Source organism: Prionailurus bengalensis, chromosome B4 (assembly GCF_016509475.1).
Source record: "Prionailurus bengalensis isolate Pbe53 chromosome B4, Fcat_Pben_1.1_paternal_pri, whole genome shotgun sequence".
NCBI classification, from domain to species: domain Eukaryota; kingdom Metazoa; phylum Chordata; class Mammalia; order Carnivora; family Felidae; genus Prionailurus; species Prionailurus bengalensis.
Window position 1 is genome coordinate 55798443 of NC_057358.1, and position 25329 is coordinate 55823771.

The following is a 25329-nucleotide window of genomic DNA, read 5'->3' on the forward strand; positions in this document are numbered from 1 at the left end:
CTGCTAAACTGGAGGCTAAGGTGACCATGAATATGGAAGCCACAGGCTGTGAATGATGGAAAAGAAAGACAAAAGGGTCCTGGGTTCCAAATGATTGCATGGAGCTTCCAAATACCATTACGCTGCCTGGAGTAATATTTCTTTTACATGAAAGAAAACTAAACATCCATTTGTTCATGATATTTATTTAAGAGTTCAGAACATATAAACTAAGGCCAATTACAACTGACAAAAAAGGTTTAAAAAGCATATAACAAACGTTAACTATAAACACAAAGTTTAAGAACATTTTTCAGGAGCACCTGGGTGGCTCAGTCAGTGAGGCGTCTCTTAGCTTCAGCTCAGGTCATGATCTCATAGTTCGTGAGTTTGAGCCCATGCTGAGCTCTGCATTGGCAGTACAGTCTGCTTGAAATTTTCTCTCCCCTCTCTCTCTGTCCCTCCCCCAACTCAGGCTAGCTCTCTCTGTCTCTCTCACACACACAAATAAATAAACATTTTTTAAAAAGGACATTTTTGGGGCACCTGGGTGGCTTAGTGGGTTAAGCTTCCGACTCTTGGTTTCAACTCAGGTCATGATCTTGCAGTTTGTGATTTTGAGCCCCACGTCAGGCTCCGTGCTGAGAGTGCAGAGCCTGCTTGGGAATCTCTCTCCCCCTCTCTCTCTGCCCCTCCCCTGCGCTCTCTCTCTCTCTCTCTCTCTCTCAGAAGCAAACAAACTTAAAAAAAAAATTTATGAAGGAACATTTTTCACACAATATACACTATTACTAGAGGTACTAGCCAAAATAGTAAACTTGGTAAATTTTAAGGGAAATGGCTAGTAACTTCAGTTACTAAATCTCATTAATATTATAAAAATCCCTTATTTCATAAAAATACAAATATATTATTTTTCAAAGTTATCTCAGCTACTTGAGTATTTTGCAGCTTTAAAAATTACTAGTACTGCATCATCAATAAAATGAAATATTCTTATGTATTAATGCTCCATATCATGAAAATTACTAATACATAATACCCACCTCTTCCTACCATTCCAATAAAAAATGTAATTCACCAAAAATATTTTTTTAAGTTTATTTATTTTTGAGAGAAAGAGAAAGAGTGAGCACACAAACAAAAAAGGGGCAGAGAGGGAGAAAGAGAATCCCAAGAAGACTTCACATCATCAGCACTGAGCCCCACATGGGGCCTGATACCACAAACCACAAAATCATGACCTGAGCCAAAGTCAAGAGTTGGATGTTCAACAGCCTGAGGAACCCAGATGCCCCAACAAGACTATTTTTTTTTTAACCATTTCTAAGGTTATGGAAGAAAGAAAAAAAGAAAAAGGCATCAAAATGAAGCTATATGAGCATTTGAATGTTTTGCTAAGATGATGAAAAACACTGTTATTCTAATTCCATCTGAAATCATGTAATCAAGTTTGTCTAACTACTTTCTCTGATTCTTATATTCCACATTTTTACCTTAATACTTAGTTTAAAATGACAAAAAAGATTTTATGCATGTGCAAACTGATGCATTTTCAAAATACATAATGTCAATTTTAAAACAGCAAGGGGAAAAAATGTGTATATATATGTATATGTATATATACGTGTGTATATATATGTATATGTATATGTGTATGTATGTGTATATATACATGTACATGTATATACATATATATATGAAAGAAAACAGAAAGGGAATCAAAATGCTCCATGACAAAAAAAATCAGTACAAAAGAACAAAGTTGAATTCACACATTCTGATTTGAAAATTCACTACAAAGATACAGTAATCATAAAAGTATGGTAATAGCACGAGGATATATAAAACAATGGAACAGAATTGAGAGTCCAGAAATTAACTCATATGCCTGTGTCCAACTAACTTTTGACAAAGGTACCAAAACCATTCTATGGGAAAAGAACAGTCTCTTCTACAAATGGTACTGAAACAACTAGATTTCCACATGCAAAAGAATGAAGTTGAACTCTCACTTCACACTATTATAAAATTTAACTCAAAATGAATCAATGACCTAACAGATAAAATAACAGATAACATAAAAAAAAAACAGGTAAAATAACAGATAAAACAGATAAATAATAACAAATTATTATAATATATAAAATAATAAAATCTTAGGAAAACACATGGCAGTAAATCTTCATAACCCCAAATTTGGCAACAGACTCTGATTTGAGACCGAAAGTGTGAGCAACAAAAGAAAAAGATAAATTGTACTGCAAAATTAAAAACATTTGTGCAAAGGAAACTACCAAAAAAAATGAAAAGACAACCTACTGAATGCAGGAAAATAATTGCAAATCCTAGATCTGATAAGAGTTTAATATTCAGAATATAAAAAACTTTTACGGGGCACCTGGGTGGCTCAGTTGGTTGAGCGACCAACTTCAGCTCAGGTCATGATCTCACAGTTTGTGGGTTCAAGCCCCACGTTGGGCTCTGTCCTGACAGCTCACAGCCTTGAGCCTGCTTCAGATTCTGTGTCTCCCTTTCTCTCTACCCCTCCCCCACTCAAGCTCTGTCTCTGTCTCAGAAATAAATAAACATTAAAAAAAATTTTTTTTAATTAAAAAAATAAAAAGAAAAAGAACTTTTGCAAGTTAACGACAAAAAGATAAACCATCCAACTTAAAAATGAGTAAAGGAGTAGGCACCTTCGTGGCCCAGTGGGTTAAGCATCCAACTTTTTTTCAAGTCATGATTTCACAGTTCGTGAGTTCAAGCCTCGCATCAGGGGGCTTAAAAATTTTTTTAATATTTATTTATTTTTGAGAGAGAGTGTAAATAGGGCAGGGGCAGAGAGAGAGGGAGACTCAGTATCTGAAGCAGGCTCCAGGCCCTGAGCTGTCAGCACAGAGCCCATTACGGGGCTCAAATTCATGAACGGAAAGATCATGACCTGCGCCAAAGTTGGATGCTTTAGCCAACTGAGCCACTCAGGCGCCCCCCCACAAATTTTTTTTTAGTTGAGCAAGGAACTTGAACAGTTTTCCAGAGAAGACACACAAATAGCCAATAAACACATGAAGAGAGACTCACCATTACTAGTCATTTCAAAATGCAAGTCAAAACCAATGACCTACAACATCACATCTACATTTTTCATATTAAGCTAGTCACCAACTCCTGTGAAGTCTACCTCCTTAATGTCATCTCTAAATATCTTCTCTGGGGAGTTAAAACATGAGGTGGTAGTTCCAAGTACAAGAAACTCAAATGGTCCTTAATCCTAAGAAATCATATCACCTCATTCATGAGGAAAATGGATATGAAAATTACACTGCAAATGTCACTTCACACCTACTAGGATGGCTATGATTAAAAAAAAGGGCGGGGGGGGCGCCTGGGTGGCTCAGTCAGTTAAGCCTCCGACTTCAGCTCAGGTCATGATCTCACAGTTTGTGAGTTCGAGCCCTGCATCAGGCTCTGTGCTGACAGCTCGGAGCCTGGAGCCTGCTTCGGATTCTATGTGTCCCTCTCGCTGCCCCTCCCCGACTTGTGCTCTATCTCTGTCTCTCAAAAATAAATAAATGTTAAGAAAAAAATAGTAACAGAAAAAAACAGGGGCACCTTTTAAGTCAATTAAGTATCCAATTCTTAATTTCAGCTCAGGTCATGATCTCACAATTCACGGGATTGAGCCTGCATCAAGCTCTGTGCTAACAGCACAGAACCTGCTTGGGATTCTCTCTCTCCCTGTCTCTCTGCCCTTCTCCTGCTCATACTCACTCTCTCTCTCTTTCAAAATACATAAACATTTAAATAAATAAATAAATAAATAAATAAATAAATAAATAAATAGTTGGTCTTTTAAATTAAAAAAAAAAAAATAACAAAGCTTGACAAAGTTGTGGAAAACCTGGAACTCTCATTCATGCTGTTGGGAATGTAAAATGGTGCAGCCACTAGGGAAAAGTCTGGCAATTCCTCAAAAAGCTAAATATATACTTTATCATATGACTCAGCAATTCCACTTCTGGGCATATAACCAGAAGAACTGAAAACAGGGACTCAAACAGACACTTGTACACTAATGTTTACTGCAGTATTATCCACAGTAGCCAAAAAATGAAAACAATCTGAGTATCCATCAACAGATAAATGGATAAACAGTGACATACACATGCACAGAGGAATATTATTCAGCCATAAAACATAAAGAAATTCTAATACATGACACAACATGGATAGACCTTGAAAACATTATGCTAAGTAAAAGCCAGACACAGACAAATATTGTATGATTCCACTTTAATATAGGCAAATTCGAAGAGACAGAAAGTAGGTTAGATGTTATCAAAGTCTAGGAGAAGAGGGAATGGGGGTTATTGCTGAATGAATTTTTTTTTTTTTAATTTTTAACATTTATTTATTTTTGAGACAGAGAGAGACAGATGAGCCAGGGAGGAACAGAGAGAGAGGGAGACACAGAATCGGAAGCTGGCTCCAGGCTCTGAGCTGTCAGCACAGAGCCAATCCGTGAGATCATGACCTAAGGCCAAGTCAGATGCTTAACTGACTGAGCCACCCAGGTGCCCCTGAATGAGTAATTTCTGTTTGGAGTGATGAAAAGTTTTATAATAGTGATGTTTAGACAACACTGTGAAGGTAATTAATGCTATTAAATGATACTTAATAATGGTTAAAATGGCAACATTTTTTATATATACTTTTTATTACAACTTTAAAAAATTTAATCTGTATACTGTTCTTTTTTTTTAATTTTTTTTTAATGTTCATTCTTTTTTTTTTTTTTAATTTTTTAATGTTTATTTATTTTTGAGAGAGAGAAAGACAGAGCATGAGCGGGGTAGGAGCAGAGAGAGAGAGGGAGACACAGAATCAGAAGCAGGCTCCAGGCTCTATGCTGTCAGCACAGAGCCTGACGTGGGGCTTGAACTCACAAACGGTGAGATCATGACCTGAGCCAAGGCCGGACGCTCAGCCGACTGAGCCACCCAGGTGCCCCTGTATACTGTTCTTAAGTGATTTTTGGTAACTGTTAAAATTACAGTAACAATAATATAATACTTCTGAGGGATTCTATTTTTTAAATGTTTTTATATTCATACACTATATTTTCTTAACATTATTTTTTAAAAACGCAATATTCTTAGCAAAAAAAAAAAAAAAAATTTTATGGTGTAGGAAAACTACTATACCTGAAATAAAAAGTACTCCTACATTCCTAAGGGAAAAGGGTCACCTCTCACCTCCAAAAAAAATATACTCAAAAATGCTGACATTTAAAAACTTACCTCAAGGAGCTTCAGTCAGTTAAGCATCAGACTGTATTTCAGCTCAGGTCACGATTTCCCAGTTAGTGGAATCAAGCCCCACATTGGGCTCTGCACTGTCAGCAAAGCCCACTTGGGCTTCTCTTTCTCCTTCCCCCATCTCTGCCACTTCTCCGCACACACATAAGCGCACTCTCTCTCAAAATAAATAAACTTAAAAAAAAATAAAAATAAAATAATTAAAACTTACCTCAAATTTAAACCATTCTGAGTTCCACTGAGGGTTGAGGGACTTGAGATACACATCTGTTTTAAAGGTGGTATTACCAAATTTTACCTAAAAACAAATAAATGATCAAATATAAATATCAAAAAATGTGAATAAAAGTAAATTTTAACATCAGGCAAGCAATGGGGGGGGGGGGGGGGGAATGAACCATGAAGGAGGAAAAAAAGCAACTATCCCCTGAAATAAAAGAGAAGAAAGCACAGATAGGTCCAGTAAGTTCATAGGCTATACCTGAAATAAGAAATTACTCACTCTTCGACTAGCTCTACACAGAAATTAAAACCAGACCATTTTGTCAATATGAAGGAAGGAGTCAATATAGCCTTCAGGAATAAAAGTTCAGACAAAAGAGGAGTCTTAATGGCAGAGGACCAGCAAGAATAAAATCAGAAGGTAAAAAAGCCAACTGACCATCCTCTCACCATCTCAGCATGAGAATCCAGAACTATAGCACATTATTGTGAGAACTTAGAAATAGCCTTGTGAGGGTCTGGGTGGCTCAGTCAGTTGAGCGTCCAACTCTTGATTTCAGCTCAGCTCATGATTTCACAATTTGTGGGTTCGAGCCCTGCATCAGCCTCCATGTTTAAAGTGCAGAGCCTGCTTGGGATTCTCTTTCTCCTCTCTCTGCTCCTCCCCTGCTCACTCACACACACCCTCTCTCAAAATAAACAAACTTAAAACATATATATGTATATGCCTTGTATTTTCCAACTTCCCCGTTTTGTTATTTTTTTAAGCCCTTATAAGTGTGCACACATAATGATCAGCAGCAAACCATTATCATTAAGGGTTTTATCTTCAGGAACAATGTAAGGGATTGGATGGGGAGACTATCTTATTTCACAGCCAGTCTTGGCATACACTACATCACAAAGATCCAAGGGGCACCTCGGTGGCTCAGTCAGTTAAACGTCTGACTCGATTTCAGCTCAGGTCATGATCTCACAGTTCATGATGAGATTGAGCCCTGCATCATAAAGCCCACCTGGGATTCTCTCTCCCCTTCTCTATCTGCCCTTCCCACACTCAAGCATGCTCTCTCTCTCTCAAAATAAATAAACTTTAAATCACAAAGATCCAAAATAAAAAAGGAATGAAGAATGCAAAAAGCAAACTAAATCCCTGGGGCTTGCTTCAGACAAAGAATGGAGATTATGAAATCTGACTGAACCCGAGAAGTCGTCCAGAAGCTTAAAAGCAAAACAGCTAGGGAACTACTATTTCCTAGATGGTCTTGCCTTTCCTAAATTTGATCTCTGCTCTAATTCTATTAGTTTTTACCATTATCTTTCCTAACCTCTAAGTTCACTAAAGCTTATCCCCTTTAAGACAATACCCAGGACACAGTTTTGCATACTGTAGATTCTTAGTAAATGCTAGTTCAAGCAAATAATCTATGAAACCTCCTTTCTTTTTTGCAAGAAATCTCCATTGGTTTTATAATATTTGCTTTTGTTGTTCTATCAGTTCAGGAAATTTTCTAAAAGCAAAAAAAAAAAAATTATCTCCTGTATATTTTTTTCTAGGTGTTTTATCATTTAATTTGAATTATTAGGCACAATACCAAGTACTAAATATGTACTTAGACAGCATAGTTAGAGGTTAGAAAAGGTTTAAGAAATTCAGTAAAAATAAGAAGTTTTTGCATGGCAAAGTATATAAAAGGGGCGCCTGGGTAGCTCAGTCAGTTAAGCATCCAACTTCAGCTTGGGTCATGACCTCAAGGCTCCTGAGTTCAAGATCCGAGTTGGGCTCTGTGCTGACAGCTCAGAGCCTGGAGCCGGCTTCAGTTTCTGTGTCTCCCTCTCTCTCTCTGCCCCTCCCCCACTTGCACTCTGTGTGTGTGTCTCTCTAAAATAAATAAACATTAGAAAAAATTTTTTAAAAAAATGTAAGAAAGTCAAAAATAGGGGTGCCTGGATGGGTCAGTCAGTGGAGCATATGACTCTTAACTATACTTTTGATCTTAACCAAAAGGCCGAGAAGCGATGGGGAGAAGCAACTCTTGATCGCAGGGCTGTGAGTTCAACCCCTCATTGGGTGTAGAGATTACTTAAAAACAAAATCTTTTTTACATAAAGAAAGTCAAAGATAAACAAAACACTGAGACAAAGTATTTGCTAAATATGTACCAAACAGCTACTTTCCTCAATTTTTAATGAGCTCTTATAAAGCAGTATGAAAAAGATCAACAACCCAACAAAAAAATGGGCAAAGAACATGAACAGATAATTCAAAGAAACAGAAATACAGATGGTTTTTATTTATCTATTTAATATAGATGTTTTTAAAGTACAGTTAACCCTTGAACAACATGGGTTTGAACAGCACATATCCACTTTATAGGCAGATTTTTTCAGCAAATATACTTGAGAACTTTTTGGAGATTTGTGACAAATTGAAAAAAACTCATAAACAAAATGAATAGCAAAAAACCCCCTAGAAATAGCAAATAAACTAAGAAACAGTTATGTCAGGAATGCATAAGATATATGTAAATACTAGTCTATTTTATCACTTACTACCATAAAATACACACTATAAAAAGTTAAAACTGATCAAAACATGCAAAAAAAAAAAAAGACATAAGAGCATACACAATGCCATTTGCAGTTGAGAGAAATGTAAAGATGCAGTGTTAAATCATAACTGCATAAAATGAATTATAGCACACACTGTGGTACTAGAATAATTTCCTATCACTTCCTATTGCCACTGCCATGAGCCCAAGTGTTTTGAGTATCCATTTAAAACACTGTACCATGCTACCTATCTCCATGTGAGCAGTTCATCTCTCCAGTAAATTGCATACTGCAGCACCAAGTAACCTCTTGCAGTTCTTGAGTATTTTTCATTGTGTTTAGTGTAATACTGTAATCCTTGAATAACATCATGGGACCCATACAAAGTGCCACTAGGTTGCTTGAAGTGCTTCCAAGAATCAAAGAAAAGTCATGACATTAACAAGAAAAAGCTGAATTGCTTGATATGTACTACAGATCGAGTTTTACAGCTACAGTTGCCTGCTGCTTCAAGATAAACGAATCCAGCATAAGGACCACTGTAAATAGAGAAAATTCGTGAAGACACCGCTGCAGCTATGCCAACAGGTGCAAAAACCTTGCACTTTTTGAAAAATACCTTTTTATTTCATATTGAAAATGCAGCTTTTACATGGGTGTAGGATACACTACACTCTAATATGATTCAAGAAAAAAGTGAAGTCATTATATGACAACCTAAAGCAAAAGGAAGATGAAAGATCTAAAGCAGGATAATTTAATGCCAGCAAAGGATAGCATCATGATTTTAGAAAGAGGACTGGCTTACAACACGTCAAGATAACAGGAGAAATAGCTGCCACCGACCAAAACACAGCAGACAAGTTCCCAGATGCCACTGAAAAAAGCACTGAAAAGAAACCTGCCTGAACAGGTTTTTGATGCAGACACAAGCGCCTTATTCTCGTAGGGGAAAAAAATCCCAAAAAGGGTATTTATTAGTAAGGGAGAGAAGCAAGCTCTGGGGTTTGAGGCAGGAAGGGATAGGCTAACTCTACTCTTTTGTGCAAATGCAGTCAAGTTTATGATCAGGACTGCCCTTATCTATAAAGCTGCTAATCCCCAAGCCTTGAAAGGAAAAGACAGACACCAGCTGCCAGTCTTTTGGTTATACAACAAGGTCTGGACAACAAGAATCCTTTTTCTGGATTGATTCTATTGATGCCTGAAGTCAGGAAATACCTTGCTACTAAGGGACTGTCTTTTAAAGTTCTTTTGATATTGGACAATGTCTCTGGTCACCCAGAACCCCATGAGTTCAACACCAAGGGCATCAAAGTGATTTACTTGCCCCCAAATACAACATTTCTATAATCAGCCTCTAGATCAGGGGGGGTCATAAGGACCTTTAAAGCTCATCACACATGGTGTTCTTTGGAAAGGATTGTCAACACTATGGAAGAGAATTCCATGAGAACATCATGAAAAGTCCGGAAGGATTATACCACTGAAATGCCATCATTATTATAGAAAGAGCCATGAAAACCATCAAGCCTGAAACAATAAACTCCTGCTGTAAAAAAATGTGTCCAGATGTTGTACATGACTTCACAGGACTTACAACAGAGCCAATCAAGGGAATCATGGAGGGGAGCCTGGCTAGCTTAGTTGGTAGAACATGTGACTCTTGATCTTAAGGTTTTGAGTTCAAGCCCCACAATGGGCATGGAGACTACTTGAAAAAAAAGACTTTTTTTAAAAGGGGGGAATCATGGAAAAGACTGTGGATATAGTGGGGCTCCTGGGTGGCTCAGTCAGTTGAGTGTTTGGTTCGGCTCACGTCATGATCACGCAGTCCGTGAGTTCGAGCCCAGTATCGGGCTCTGTGCTGACAGCTCAGAGCCTGGAGCCTGCTTCAGATTCTGTGTCTCCCTCTCTCTCTGCTCCTCCCCCACTCATGCTCTAGCGCATGCGCGCTCTCTCTGTCAAAAATAAACATTAAAAATTTTTTAAAGTAATAATAAAAAGATTGTGGATATAGCAAAAAGGGTGAAGGGTGAAGAGTTTCAAGGTATGGATCTTAGAGAAATTTAAAAGCTAATGAACACCACACCAGAAGAATTAACAGAAGACAACTTGATGGAGATGAGGGCTTCCAAACCAGTGCCAGATGAGAAAAAAGATGTAAAAGAAGCAGTGCCAGAAAATAAATTGATATTAAACAACCTGGCAGAAGGGATCTGATTATTCAAGACTGCTATTGACTTCTCTTACAACATAGACCTTTCTAGGATACTAGCACCGAAACTAACACAAACAGTGGTACTATACGGAAATACTTTTCGAAAAATGAAAAAGCAAAAATGTTAGAAACTGCAAATTACCATGTGCCTCCCTTTCCTGTCTCCCCTTCCAGCTCTTCCACCTGTTCCATTTCTGCCACCTGAGAGCAAGACCATCCCCTCCTCTTCCTCTACCTCTACATATTCAACATGAAAGCAATGAGGATGAAGACCTGACAATCCACTTCCACTTAATAATCATGCTGTACAATTAATAAGCGTATCTGTTGTGTGAGTGTCTTCATGTGAAAATCTAATAACTATACAGTAAGAACCGTATAAGGCATTTCTGTGCCATCATCAGATGCCTAAGTAGTCATTGTGTACTAGACTTGGATAGAAGCAGTTAGCCTATACTTATATAGATATAGGTGAGCAATAGTTAATACAAAATTAATCGCATTATTTTTCTTACTGTTTTATAACTTTGCTTTCAAAGAATTATATACCACACTGTGCCTCTCTCATTATTGGAAAAACTGTGTATCAGCCTATCATCACGGGTTTTTTTTTTTTTAGCTACATTTCTAATACAGCATTATTACATTTCTAAAACTGCAATACTGTGTATCATAAAAATTTTTCAATAAAATTTTTTTTATAACAATTCATTTTTATAACAATTCATTTGTTATATAATGGAATTCATTTGTTAGCAAGGCTCCTGTGAAGCAATCCTATCAATTACACTAGGCTACCATAAAGCAATCATACTGCTGCTTCTTTGTTACCAATGTATAAATCATTATACTTCTAAATGAAGAAGAATTTCTTTTTCACAGTATCTTTCCATTTTTGATGTCTAGTGTTAGTAATATGTGGAACATCTACTGTGTTTTGTATCATTTAAGACAATATTGATGTAGTTATAGATGATTCACCTTGTAAACATACAGTGTAAACTTACAGTATCTATAACACAGAACAGTACTATAAATATATTTTCTCTGCCTTATGATTTTTTTATTTATTCTGAGAGACAGAAAGAGAGGGAAAGAGAGCACACACATGGGAGAGGGGCAGAGAGGGAGAGAGAGAATCCCCAAGCAGGCTCTACACTGTCGGCAAGGAACCTGACGTGAGGCTTGGTCTCACGGATGGTGAGATGTCTTCAGCCAAAATCAAGAGCCGACCCAAGTCCACTGCTTAACCCACTGATCCATCCAGATGCCCCAATGATTTTCTCAGTAACACTTTCTTTTCTCTAGCTTATCTTAGTGTAAGAATATTGTGTATAATACATTTCACATACAAAATCTGTGAACCAACTTTATGTTATCAGTAAGCCTTCCAGTCAACAGCAGGCCATTTGTAGTTCATTTTGGGGGGAGTCAAAAGTTACATGTGGATTTTCAACTGTGCTGGGTTGGGAGAGGGATGTCAACTGCCCCTAAGAGGCCCCACCCGGTTCAAGGGTCAACCATACATCAAAAGATGATCAACCACATTCATACTATAAGAAATGCAAACTAGGGGCACCCAGGTGGCTCAGTCGGTTAAGAGTCTGACTTTGGCTCAGGTCATGACCTCACAGTTCATGAGTTCGAGCCCCGCATCGGGCTCTGTGCTGACAGCTCAGAGCCTGGAGCCTGCTTCAGATTCTGTGTCTCCCTCTCTCTCTGTCCCATCCCCACTCATGCTCTGTCTCTCTCTGTCTTAAAAATAAATAAAACATTAAAAAAAATTTTTTTAAGAAATGCAAACTAAACCGACATTTTTACTTATCACATTGGCAAAAAATTTGAAAACAGTGTTGATGAGGTGTTCTAATACTTTGTTGGTGGGAATATAAATTAAAACAATCTCTAAGGACTGTAGTTTGACAATTTATCAAAATGTTAAATGCCTATACCCTTTAACTTTATATAGAAGTGCACAATGACATATACAGGCAGCATCATGGTAGCCTAAGACTGGAAATAACCTAGATATCCACCAATTTGGAACTGGTTAAATGAAGTATGGTAAAGACACACAGTCCAAATGCTAATTAGAAGAATGAAGCAGTTCTCTGCACTGGTACAGAACAATCACCAAAATAGATCTTTCTTCAATGGAACAGCATGTATAGCATTCTTTGGGGGGAAAAAATGCCAAAATGTTATAAGTCATGTAATATATGCCTACATACTGCACAGGTTATTTGAGAATGTACAACAAATGGTAACAACGGACCCTAGAAAAAACAGAACAGGTTGGTTAAAAGAAACACAGTATGAGAGGTTGACTCATTTTGTACCTTCTGATTCTGAACCATGCACATACACTTCCTATTTGTAAAATGTATTATTTTAAAATTCAAAAACATAAAAATTCAAATCATACTATATTTTCAAATATATTCAAATCATATTATATTCAAATCATATTTATTTTGATTAAAATTATAAAATTCTGGATCCACTTCCAGGAATTTATCCTAAAGAAACATTTTCACATGAGTCTCCTTCCTAAAAAAAAAAAAAAAACAAAAAAAACTAAAAAATCTAGTCATTCAATAGGAAAATTGAGTAAATCACATGTATCCCCATTAAAGAATGGAATTGATTTTATGCACTGTCATGTGGAAACGTCAATGACACAATAACTGAAAAACAACAAGTTATAAAATATATAAAGCATTATTACAGTCATTTTTTAAAATATGATAAAACTTTTTTTTTGAAAGGAAGGAGGGGGAGTAAACAAACACATGCCAAAGAATTGACAGCAATCATCTCTGAAGAGAGGACTGACATGGTAGGAAATACAGTACAGCGTACAGCATAGTAAGTACAAAGGAAGGGGTGTTCAAGTTTTACTTCTGAATTATTTCAATCTTTTGTAACGGGAGCTATTCATGTATTACTTTAATAACTTATTTTAAATCACAAACAGTAAAGAATGAAACTTAATGGGGATGGGGAACCCTGAGAAGAACAGAAATTACTGTTCAGTTACAAATTTCATTACATTTTAATATTCAAAATATCAAGGAAATACTTATTGCTTAAATTACCCAGTAACTGCTTAATTTGAAGTAAAATGTGGTTAGGATTATAAAACTATTCAAAACCTTTCAAAAGCCAAATGTACTTAACGGTTTGGATTCAACTGCCAAAACTACCATATCATTCTTTACGTTATGAATTCAGAGCCCCCTTCAGGTTTGTCCCACTATACTGTACTGTTATATTGTGCCTTTCATTGTTTTTTTTGGTCAACTGCCCATTCTAGATACAGTAAAGATCTGATAGCTCCAAACTGCATTAAACAAACATTTTAGAAAAAGGAAAAGGCTAAAGTGTGTATTTTTGCCAAATTGTGATGATTCCCCTTCTACTAAAGAATCATAGTTCATTTGGTCTTATTTAATTCGAAGGAGATTTTATTATCCAGCAATTAAATGAATGCCTTACAACTTTATTAAAGAACCTCAGGGATTTTAATGAGATTCCCTAGTAAAGTAAAAGCATTCTCTTTCCCCACTCATTAGCTAAATTACCTTGAGAAAGTTATTTAACCTGTTATTTAAGGCTGTTTCCTCTTCTGAAAGGGGGGTTGTTGTAGTACATGAAAAAAAAGCATGTAGAGACCTAGCAAAATGTCTGGTATGTCATTAAACATTAATTTCTTTTCCTCTCTCTGTTCACTCACAGGCTCCTGGGTAAACACAAAATTACAATATACCTTGCTGAACAGTTTGTAACATGCACATTAATACCAGCATAAACTTCCATTAATACTTCTTTTATACAGAACTTCTACCTCATTTATCCTGGAAATTCCTGCAAGAATAAACATCTTTAAATACTACTTGGTCTTCACTAGCTTCCTAAATTTCTCACATCATATGTAGTAGAAATTCCCTCAACCAATGCAATCCAGACCTGTATTTGATCAGTTAAATCAAATAATACAGTTAAATCAAGGAATCATTAAAAATGATACAAACTGTAAACATTTTAAGATAAAACATACAAATAAATATTCATTCCTCTATCTTTGAATGTAAGGCTAAGGCCTCTTATTTGAGTAAGGGTCCACTGTTAAGAGTTCTGCATCATCTTTTTTGCATAAGCCACACCCATAATGTACCATCTGTCATTTCCAGTTTAGGTTTTTTTTATGATGGTAGAACTTAAAATTGCTTGTAAAAATATATGAACACAGAATCCTAGATTTTTTACAATCTTTTCTTCATCTAATTCAAGAGTAATGTTTAGTGACTGTATCCATATGTCTTTACATAACATTATCAACTTCATTTTCACACTTATTTCACCAATTTACATAAGGTTTAAATACATTACAATAACAAATAGAGTTGGCATAAAACAGGTTTGGGGAAAAAAACAAAACTGCCTTTTGGTAAAGTATTATTAGCCAACTGATGGGAGAAGTATGCACACAGGCACACTGGAGAATAATCTAGCAATGTGGGTATTCAAAAATATGCTTATGGATGGGGCACCTGGGTGGCTCAGTTGGTTAAGCATCTGAATCTTGATTTCAGCCTCAGGTCATAATCCCAGGGTCCTGAGATTGAGCCCCCTCAGGCGGAGCCTGAGCATGGAGCCTGCTTAGGATCTCAGGATTTTCTCCCTCCCTTTCTCTCTCCCTCCCTTTCTCTCTCCCTCCCTCTGTGCCTTTCCCCTGCTCATGCTCTGTCCCTAAAATAAAAAAAGAAAAAAGAATAGGCTTATGGAAGGAATGCAGAACACTGGGGACTGTGATGAGTGAATTAATGCAAATTTGTTAACAGAGCTTCTACTGTACAAACTTCCACCCCGTAGTTTTCAGACCATTCAATAATCTGCATCTCCCTACCTAGCAAATTTTATTCCCCACAAGAATCCTCCCTTCAATTACATATGCTCTATCCCTCTCCTTTTGCTTTTACCAAGTTTATCCTATTCATCTGAAAAATGTCCTTTTTTCCTCTCTGCCTGTAGAAATTTGACCATCCTTCAAGTCCAGCACAAAGACTTCTCATGACCAGCTCAGGTACCATTATCTCCCTCTCTTATGAGCTTATACAGCACTTACAGTCTACACCACACAATTTATCCCTTTATTATACAGTAATCCTTCATTATCCCCTTTTTCCTGCATTAATCTTTCCCTTTCTGCTGGATTTTTCCTGTTACCACACAAATATGTTCTAATATCTTCCAACTTAAGTACTGAAAGCCACATACTCCCCAAATAACACACCATTTCTCCTCTCTTCACAGCTGTATTTCTTTAAATAATTGTCCATTCTTGCCACACCTCTTCCTCACCTCCCTTGTACCCCTTGTTAGCCCTCTTTAACTCATTACAATATGGGCTTCCTTCACATTCCTCTTGTTGGCATCAGTAACGACCTCCATATTGTCCAATACAGTGATTTCTCTGTCCTCTTTACTTGACCCTCTCAGTGCCATTTAAATGGTTGAGGGCTTCCTCTTTCCAGAAACTTCCCCTCTTGCCTTTTCAGACATTACTTTCCTGATTTTTCTCTACCCCAACTGGCTGATAATTTCCGTTTTCTTCCCCTGGTCCGCTCCTCTAAAGACATTTAATATCAAGTTTTTTCAAGGATCCATTCTTCTCTCTCCCCTCATTCAGAGGTTTAAAAAAAGGGACAGAACCAACTCCTAAGGGAATTTTAGAAATTTCTATGGGTGTTTTTGTGGGGAACAATAGTAATATTTAGGAGGAAGGACCAGAGAAGGTAGGTGTCCTGCAATGTAAGAAATAGTCCCCTATAATGAAGACTTATCTCATGATTTTCAAATGTCCTACCACACAGTCACAAAGGATTAAAAACCCATCTCATTCTACAGATAAAAGTACTGTAATGGAGTTTTCATATACATAATTGTCAAGAAATAGAACCAACGTGTAAATTAAGAGAAAATTCTGCTTTTTCCCATGAGTTGACTACTTTGAAAAATCAGATAGCAATGAAGGCCATCTGAGATGTCAAAACTGCACAACTGTCTCACTCTCTACAGAGTCAGATTCATATGATTTTTATACAAAGTGAGGCACTCCCTCTCTTGTATCCTTGCTTTATTTTCTCCATATTCTCTCTATTTAACAGAGTTTATCTTTTCTTTAATGATCTTCTTTATGAATTCCCTCCTCTCACTAAAATGTGAGTTCCATGATTAAAGAAATGTTTGTCTAATCCACTGCTATATCCCCAGCACATTGTATTATACTCAGTACAGTGATGGGTATATACAAAGGCTTAATAAACATTCATGTTCTCAATCTGATTACTTTGCATCTTCTACTATGTTCATGAACAAGTACTTCCATATTGAAATACAAATTTTAAAAAGTCTCTTATCATACTATACTTAGAGCAATATATTGATTTTTAATTGTAAGGATTGTTTACATCAGCTATAAATATCATGCCAGCGTAGTAAAGAGTGGATTTCAAAACACCTGCTATATAAAGTGGGTACTGGGTCTCACGGAATTGAAAAGCACTGGCCTGTATGAGGTCATTTCTAACTCACACCTCTCTTCTAAACACCACACTCACAAATCTAACTTCCTCACTGACAACTCCAATTAAAGTTCTTAAAGACATCTCAAACCTAACACACCTCGACGGAAACTGACTCTTCACCTACTCAATCAATCTCTATCAATCCCATGGAGTCTCAGAAAATTACCCCAAAATTCCAGAAAACTAAGAGTCATCTTTTAGTTTCCCTTTCCCTGGTCCCCTACTCCAGTCGACCAATAAATCCTCTAGAATCCCTCTTCACGGTGTATCTGGAATCCATCCACTTCTCTCTATTACCAAACCAACATTTTGGCCCCCATCTTCTCTTTTTTGAACTATTATAGAATCTCGTAATTAGCTATTTGCTTCCGAATCGCTTTCTCTTTTCAGTTCTTTCTCTTTTCAGTTCATACTCCAGGTAGCAAAAAAGAGTACTCATCTCAACAACCGCTTACTACAGAATTTGGAATAAAATCCATACTCCCAATCACGGCCTCTAAGATCCTGAACGATTGGCTCCTTGACTAACTCTACAACTTTATCTTACGCCATTTTCTCCTTTACTCACTATATGCCAGTCATACACATCTCCCTTCACTTCCTAATACACTCCCTAAGCAGCTGGCTCCTTCTCATCCAGCAGGTCTTCTGATGGACACTTCCTCAGAGGTCTCCCCCAATTACCCAATCTAAAACAGATGTTCCCTGTTACTCTCTATTGCTTTCATATCACTCATCACAGTTACATATTTAATCATTTCTTTGCTTTTTAATGTCTGTCTCTTCCACCAAAATATAAACTCCATAAAAGCAGGAACGAAGTCTATTTTGTTCACTATTACGTATGCATCAGCTACACCAGTGACTAGCACTGGACCTGGCAAATAGCACTTAATAAGTATTTGCTGGAAGAAGGAATTAATAAGTCACCTTTAAATCCAACCCCTCCCTTACCAGCAAAACCATTGATTCCCAAGGCATTATTTTACCTAGGAAGTGTCCCTTAAGTCTTTCTCCTCTAGTTGGTTCCCATAGCCATTCTCAACATGCACGTACTGCCTGGATAATTTTACCACCTTCTTAACTGATCTCCCTGCCTCAACTCTCACCTGTCTAGTTCATCAATAACATTATCATACAAGTCATCCTATAAACAACCTAATACAAACATCACCTTATTTCATTTCTGCTCAAAAAGTTCTCTTTGCGGGGTGCCCGGTGGCTCAGTCAGTTAAGCCACCAACTTCAGCTCAGGTCACGATCTCACAGTTCATGAGTTCGAGCCCCACATCGGGCTCTGTGCCGACAGCTCAGAGCCTGGAGCCTGCTTCGGATTCTGTGTCTCCCTCTCTCTCCGCCTCTCCCCTACTCACACTCTGTCTGTCTCTCTCTCTCTCTCAAAAATAAATAAACATTTTTAAAAAAGTTCTCTTTGCTTACCCCTGCTTATAAAGGAAAATTATTCAGTACAGAAAACAAGATTTGGCACCAACCTACCTTTCCAGGCTCATCCCCCACAACCTCCACTACTCACATATTCCCTTTTACTCCCAGACACATCCTAAACTAAGATAGTTCCCTGAACATACCATGTATCCCATCCTGTGCCTTTGACGTTCCTTCTGTCTGGTAACATCCTGAGTATCCTTCAAGGTTCAGCTCAAATGTCATTTTTTTAGTAAGACTTCCTAAACCTTCAGAGACAGAATGAAGTTTCCATATTCGACAACACTCATCACCTTGTCCAGAGAGGCAATGTTAGCACAGTGGTTAAGAGAACAGACCACAAGGCTATCTACATGGTTAAGAAATCTTAGGCAAATTATTTACTGTTCCTAGGCGTTACCTTAACTGTAATATGGGATAATAATATAATAGCAGGACTGTTGTAATAAGAATTAAAAAGTGCTTAACAAAAACCTGGCAATAATGAGACTCAACAAATGTTAGCTATTAGTTATTAACCTCAACTATATGGGTCAGTCTCTGAGCTACCTAAAAGCAAAGACTATGCTTTGGTAATCTGTGAATCTCCATTACCTAACAGCTGACCCAAGAACACACACAACATGTTTTCTCAAATGAAAATGAAGTTGGGATCAAGAATAACTATAGCAATGTTTGGGAGGAAAAACTGCAATTATTAAGTCAGAAAACCTTTAGGGAACATCAAGAATATTTTATACTGAGGGGTGCCTGGGTGGCTCTCAGTCGGGTTAAGCATCGACTTTGGCTTAGGTCATGATCCCACGCTGGTTGGTATGAGCCTTGGGTGGGGCTGTGTGCTGACAGCTTGGAGCCTGGAGCCTGCTTCAGATTGTGTCTCCCTCTCTCTCTGCCCCTCCCCCATTCACGCTCGCACGCGCGCTCGCTCGCTCTCTCTCTCTCTCTCAAAAATAAAAGAGTAAACATTAAAAAAAATTTTTTTAAAGAAGAGAATATTTTATATTGATATGAAATCAGGTTGTATATTATCCTGTAGCTATCAACTCTAAGCATTAATAGCCCAAATAATTATTATTCTAATGCTCTGGCTCATCATGTCAACTTTCACTACAATTTTTACTTGGCTTCTTTCAGACTTTGGGTTATTACCTTCCGGGCCCTAGGCCTGTGCTAATTTGCATGAGCTTTAAACTAATCATCTGACTTAAAAAGCAATTTTGCAATTTAAATCCATGGCACTTAATTGGCTTCCTACCTCAAGGCACTAAATCACCCTAAAACAGCTCATCAGACCTACCAGTCTATACAAGAGCAGAAAGCTTTCCAGCTGTGTTTTAACTTAACACTGATGATTCAGAGAATGTTATGCTAAGGGGTGGATCGCCACGCCTTGTAGGTCTCCAAGTGCCCATAACGGACTGTATCTACATTCTTAACGTGATCTCCATCACTTCGGCGTCAGAAGCCACCCTCCTAAACAGAAGAATGTACGTGTGTGTGTTTTCGGTGGCTGAGCGGCCACGCCTCGGGATCGCTTCCTGACTGGCAGGTGGCCTGTTATGAGTCCTGACATCAGGGTCACCCCAGCATGCAGAGCAGTAACTGCCTCCCCGCGCGGCGCGCCACAGACGCCTGTGAGCGCTGCACCCATCACATGGGCTGCAATCTCGTCAGTCAGCCCTCAAGGGACGGCTGGACAAGCACCGCACAAAGGACGACAGTCGAAATGAGAATGGGCTGAAGAGCTGGGGGCGAGGTGGGTAGGATCCTTCACAGGGCTTGGCACTCCCTGTGCTTTGAGGGGCAGGACCTTGCACCAACCTCCACGAAGGCATCAGTCAGGTCACTAGCTCGGTCCATCACTGGCAAATGGCGCCCGGCCACGATTTTCACCTTCAGCTTCCCAGGCATCTTTCTCGGCTTCGGCCTCTCCTTGGGCTCCTGCAGAAACAAACAAGCGAGTCTGCGCCGAGCTCCAAGCCCGGCGGGGGAGGGGCGGGAGCGCGCGGGGAGCGGCGCGCGCTGCCGGGAGCGCGCGGGCTAACTGACAGTGGAGGGCGCGCTATGGCGCGCCGCGCCGATGGTTGCCACTCACTCTCGGATGAGTAAGGGGGCTGTCCCGCGCGGGCGCTGAAGCCTCATTCCGGAGAGGCAGCCGGAGGAGTGGTCCCGGTGGATTCTTCTACCCCAGTCCCACAGTGCTGGTAAGAGAAGCAAAAGCCAGTCAGCATCCCGTGGAGCCTCTGCCACCCCTACTTGTATTTTCCTCCCCCCAAAATGGCGGCTTTCGGGGCGTGGAGGAAACATCGATCATTCGGCGCTCGGCGCACTTTGTAGGGGAGAATTTAAATTCACGGAGAGCAGATGGAGGGGGCGGGACGGACTTCGAGGAAGCCAGAGGGCAGGGAAATAGGTCGAGCCCTGCATCATCCACCGAGCCGAGGCTGCTTCCCTGAAGGCGACCTGACTGCGTCCTTCAGGGACGAAGCGCTGGTTCGGCTCCGTGACTTTACTGGTCGCCGCCTTCCCAGCTGCAACGACTTATTCTCGAAGGGTATAACGGAAGGGGTAGCGGCGGAGAGTGCTAGAGGAGCGATTGCCATCGGCCTTTACCCGTTAGTGGTTCATAAAGTCTGGTTAGCTGGTTTCTACCTGGACGGCGTGTAGTTTTTGTTTTATACGAAGGAGAGTAAGAAATTTCAGGGATATCTCGGGTAGTCAAATAAGTCTTCTTTAGCAACATTTTTTTATTCAGTCATATACACATGTACTGGGTTGTAGATGTTACTGGTTAGGTCTTGGAGGAAAAAACAAAACTTTGAAATCCAAAGCCACTGCTTGAAGAAGTCTGCCCTGCATTCTTAGATCAGGCCAGTGTGCTTAATAAGCGCAGACAAGCCCAAAGATAAGACCTACTTTACTGGCAGGAGTTCAGGACCTCCTACCCTGTGAAATTTCTAGTCAACTGCGAGAAACCAACTAGATGAGATTAATTAAACATCTTGAACAATCAACCCAATTATATATATACATAAACATGCAAAAAAGAGGCATAATCTATAGGCTCAGACCATCAGAAAAAAAATTAGGGAAATTAAGGCACACTGCACAGGATGTAACCCAAATCACTCCATACCAAATATCAAAAACAGCATTAACGGTACATGCCATATCAAATACCAAAATCACCATTAACAATTCCAGTAGAAAGATTTTACCCCTGGATTCATCAGGAATGGAAAATTCCCAAATGAAGATTTTTGTTTGTTTGTTTAAGCCAATATAACTTTAACTTTGAAAACACTGAACAGGTCCGGGTGCCAGGCTGGCCCTGAGGGTGCAGCGTGTGACTATTGATCTCCAGTTGTGAGCTGGAGCCCCACATTGAATGTGGAGATTAATTTAAAATCTTAAAGGGGCGCCTGGGTGGCTCAGTAGGTTAACAGACTTCAGGTCACCATCTCGCGGTTTGGGAGTTCAAGCCCCTTGTAGGACTATGTGCTGACAGCTCAAAGCCTGGAGCCTGCTTTGGATTCTATGTGTCCCTCTCTCTTTCTGCCCCTTCCCCTCTCATGCTTTGTCTCTCTCTCTGTCAAAAATAAATAAACATTAAAAAAATTTTCTAAGGCAGCAAATCCTTCTATAGAGGGAATGTTGTTCACATTAAGTGAGAAGTTGAACTTCCAAAGGGAAAAGAAAAAGGCTTCCTCAGAATAAAAATTTTAAATATTAATCCCTGACTATCCATTCAAACTATGACTAAAGGCTAGAAAGCCACAGCTCCCAGGTAGATTTCCTTAGATCCTACTGCAGCTTTCTGTGCAATCTAACTACTCTTAAAATGCCCTTACCAAACTCTCATGGTGAGCGACAGACACTATGTGACCAGTTCATTTCGGTATGTTTTGTTTTGGTGGTAGATTTGAAATAGATTTTTTACTGAAATCAAAGTATTACCATGCTACCAATTCATTAAAAAAAAAAAAACTAAAACCTAAAAAGAAAAAAATTAGAAAACTGAAGTTTTGCAACAATCTTAATGGAAAATAATGTTTTGTATTACAAGATGTTGTAATGTAAAAATATATTTGCAAATTACACAATTAGAGGTTAACAATCTCAGCTTCCTAATTAGTATCCTGTAAGGTACTTGTTCATACCTGTTGCCTCAGGCTTCATTAACAGGAGATTATAATTAAGCTGCTTCCTGAAGACTTTTTTTTAGTAGAATTAAGCCTGACTTCAGTTTGTTTTCTAATAATTGTACTGGTTTGTTTTAATTCATGCTGGGCACAGTGTGGACTTTTCCTGACAAATCTATCATGATCTGGTTCCTGATTAACTTTTGTAGCTTCATACTTTACCGCTCTTTTGCATCTCAGATCCTACAATAAATAAAGTTAATATGTATTGAGTATTTGCTATGTACCTGCTACTGAATTCAGTGCTAGGGAGCTTTTAAAGCTCCCTAAAATCCTATGCAATAGGAATTATCCGCCTTCATTTTATAGGTAATGAATTTGAAGCTTTGCAATGCTTACTTGGTGACCCAAAGTCATAGAGCTGGTAATGTTGGAGGCAGGATTTATATCCAGGCAGTTTGATTCCAAGAACCCCTCTTTAAAGGCTGTGTGTAATTTCGGGGGCACCTGGGTGGCTCAATTGGTTAAGCAACTGACCCTTGATTTCGGCTCAGATCATGATCTCAAGGTTCATGAAACTGAGCCCCAAGTCTGGCTCTGCTCAGGCAAGATAAAAATTGCTTGGGATTCTCTTATCTCCCTCTCTCTGCCCCTCCCACACTCGTGCTCTCTCTCAAAGAAACACTTAATAAAATTTTAAAAAATAGAGGCTTATGTAGTTTCCTATAAACTATGCATTTCTCTCTGTCTAGAATGTCTTGCTCATAGTCATCCTTGCAAACACTTAAGAACTCGTAACTCAATTTAAGTATTACTTCTTTTTTTTTAATTTATTTATTTTGAGAAAGAGAGGTGGTGAAACCAGGGTAGGGACAGAGAGAGAGGGAGAGAGAGAATCCCAAGCAGGCTTCATGCCATCAGTGCAGAGCCAAACTGAGGGGCTCCATCTCAGGAACCACGAGATCATGACCTGAGCCAAAATCAAGACAGAGATGCTTAACTGACTGAGCCACCCAGGCACCCCTAAGTGTTACTTCTAACGTCTTCCCTTATCTCCTTCTTGATAAACCTACCCTCCCACTTCCACTGCTATGCTGCTACTAAATCCAATATATCTATTATTACACTGTCTATATACATAATTGTTTTTCTGTGTCTCTCCCCTATTAAACTTTTGAGTACCTAGAGGAGAAGGACTGTTTCCTGTACATCTCTCAATTCTCAGTTCCCTCCCTGTGCCTTTCATGTGATCCATAAATGCTTACAGAAGTAAATACTTGTGGAATTAAATGTTCATAACGTATACATTTATTGCTTTGCTCTCTTTTCTGGCTTCCTAAAATGTTCCTTTTAATCCTTCTCCATCCTCTCAAGGTTAAATTTCTCAAGGGTTATCTATATTTGGTGCCTTCTCCTCCCTTCACAGACACTCTTAAAACAATTTCTGACTTTAGCTACCACCACTGTACCAAAACAACTTTCACCAAGGCCATCAATAACTTTTGGCTGTAAAATCCAGTGGACAGTTTTCATTTTACAGGACTCAGTAGCATTTGACACTGTTAATCATGTTCTCCTTGAAATGGTCTTCCTCTTCATATTCAGACACCATGCTTCTCTTACCTGTTCTGCCATATATATATTTATAAACGTATGTATATTTCTGCCTTCTCAGCTTCCTCGCTGTCCTTAACAAATAGGAGTTTTCTTTAGGGTTTCAGTTCTTGTCCCTCTTCTAACTATAGTCTCTCCCTAGGTGGTCTCATTCATGCCCATAATTTTGATTTCTTTCTATTGAGCTGAGGATTCTAACACTTTTATCTTTAGCTCACAAGTTTCTTCGAGTATCTGGACCCATATATTCAATTGCCTAGTTCCTGTTTCCATGTGGAGTATCCAAGTGACCTTAAAATCCATATCCAAAACCAAACTTATTTTCTTTACCTCTCCTACAACTGTAACAACAGCAATTACAATAACAACAACAAAACAAAAAGCCTGGTCCTCCTCTACTGTGTTACCCATCTCAGATTGCAAAACACCAGCTACCTAGTCAAGTGCTCAAACTGAAAGTTTGAGGGTGGGTACAAATGACAACTTGAACTCTCAGGTACTTTTACTTCTCAAGCAGCAAATCAGCTGAGTAAAGGGTAAAATTGAGTTAAATTGTTAGGTAGACTCATCTTCCCATTGGTTCCCTTGAGGCTCATAAAGGAGTGTTTCATGTATGGTGGGCACAGTGGCCACAATAAGTTAAAGTTTCTCTAGACTGGAAGATTACTGAAGTGGGAACACGTTGCTTTGTATCAGTATCGGTGCATTTGGTGGGCCATGTCAGCCTGGTGTAATGAAAAGGTTATAGGCCTTGACTTTCTTATTGTGCCAGCATCAGGACAAGCCCTCCTACTTGTGCCTGTACTGCAAAGCCTAAAGTTTTTCGCTTACGTCTACTTAAGGCCTTTGTGGAAAACTCTAGCCACAATTGATAATAATCTTTGACTCTTCCTCTTCTTTACCCTTGATGCCCAATTAATTTCTCAAATCCAACTACTTTCCACCATTATTTCTCACCTAGAAGACTGGAATCCCCACTTCTACTCTTGCTTTCATCTAATGCATTCACCATAAAGTAGCCCAAGTGATCTTTTAAAATCGTAATCTTTGCATTACTCTGTTTTAGAGGAATTTCTTGCCAAAGATCAGGGGATACTCCCTTATTCTTGTCAGACCCTTTTCTTTATAAGAAAGTAAAAATGTTCAGGGGTGCCTGGGTTGCTCAGTTGGTTAAGCATCAGACTCTTAATTTTGGCTCAGGTCATGATCTCACGGTTCATGGAATTGAGCCCCACATCAGG

The 25329-nt window shown here is 38.7% G+C and overlaps 1 protein-coding gene and 1 long non-coding RNA gene across 3 annotated transcripts in view; one reads left to right on the forward strand and one right to left on the reverse strand.

The window, feature by feature from the left end:
* Positions 1–20259, reverse strand: part of C2CD5 (C2 calcium dependent domain containing 5) — a 100515-nt gene extending 80256 nt beyond the window's left edge. The window contains 2 exon segments of the mRNA XM_043563595.1: positions 5512–5598; positions 20154–20259. Of these exon segments, the coding sequence (XP_043419530.1) occupies positions 5512–5598; positions 20154–20243 (177 nt within the window). The 5' untranslated portion in view covers positions 20244–20259.
* A 164-nt stretch (positions 20260–20423) lies between these two features.
* LOC122473279 overlaps positions 20424–25329 on the forward strand; it is a 45210-nt gene continuing 40304 nt past the window's right edge. For both annotated transcript variants that reach the window (XR_006294635.1, XR_006294634.1), the window contains exon 1: positions 20424–20536. This is a non-coding gene — a long non-coding RNA (uncharacterized LOC122473279). The remainder of the gene's footprint in view (positions 20537–25329) is intronic.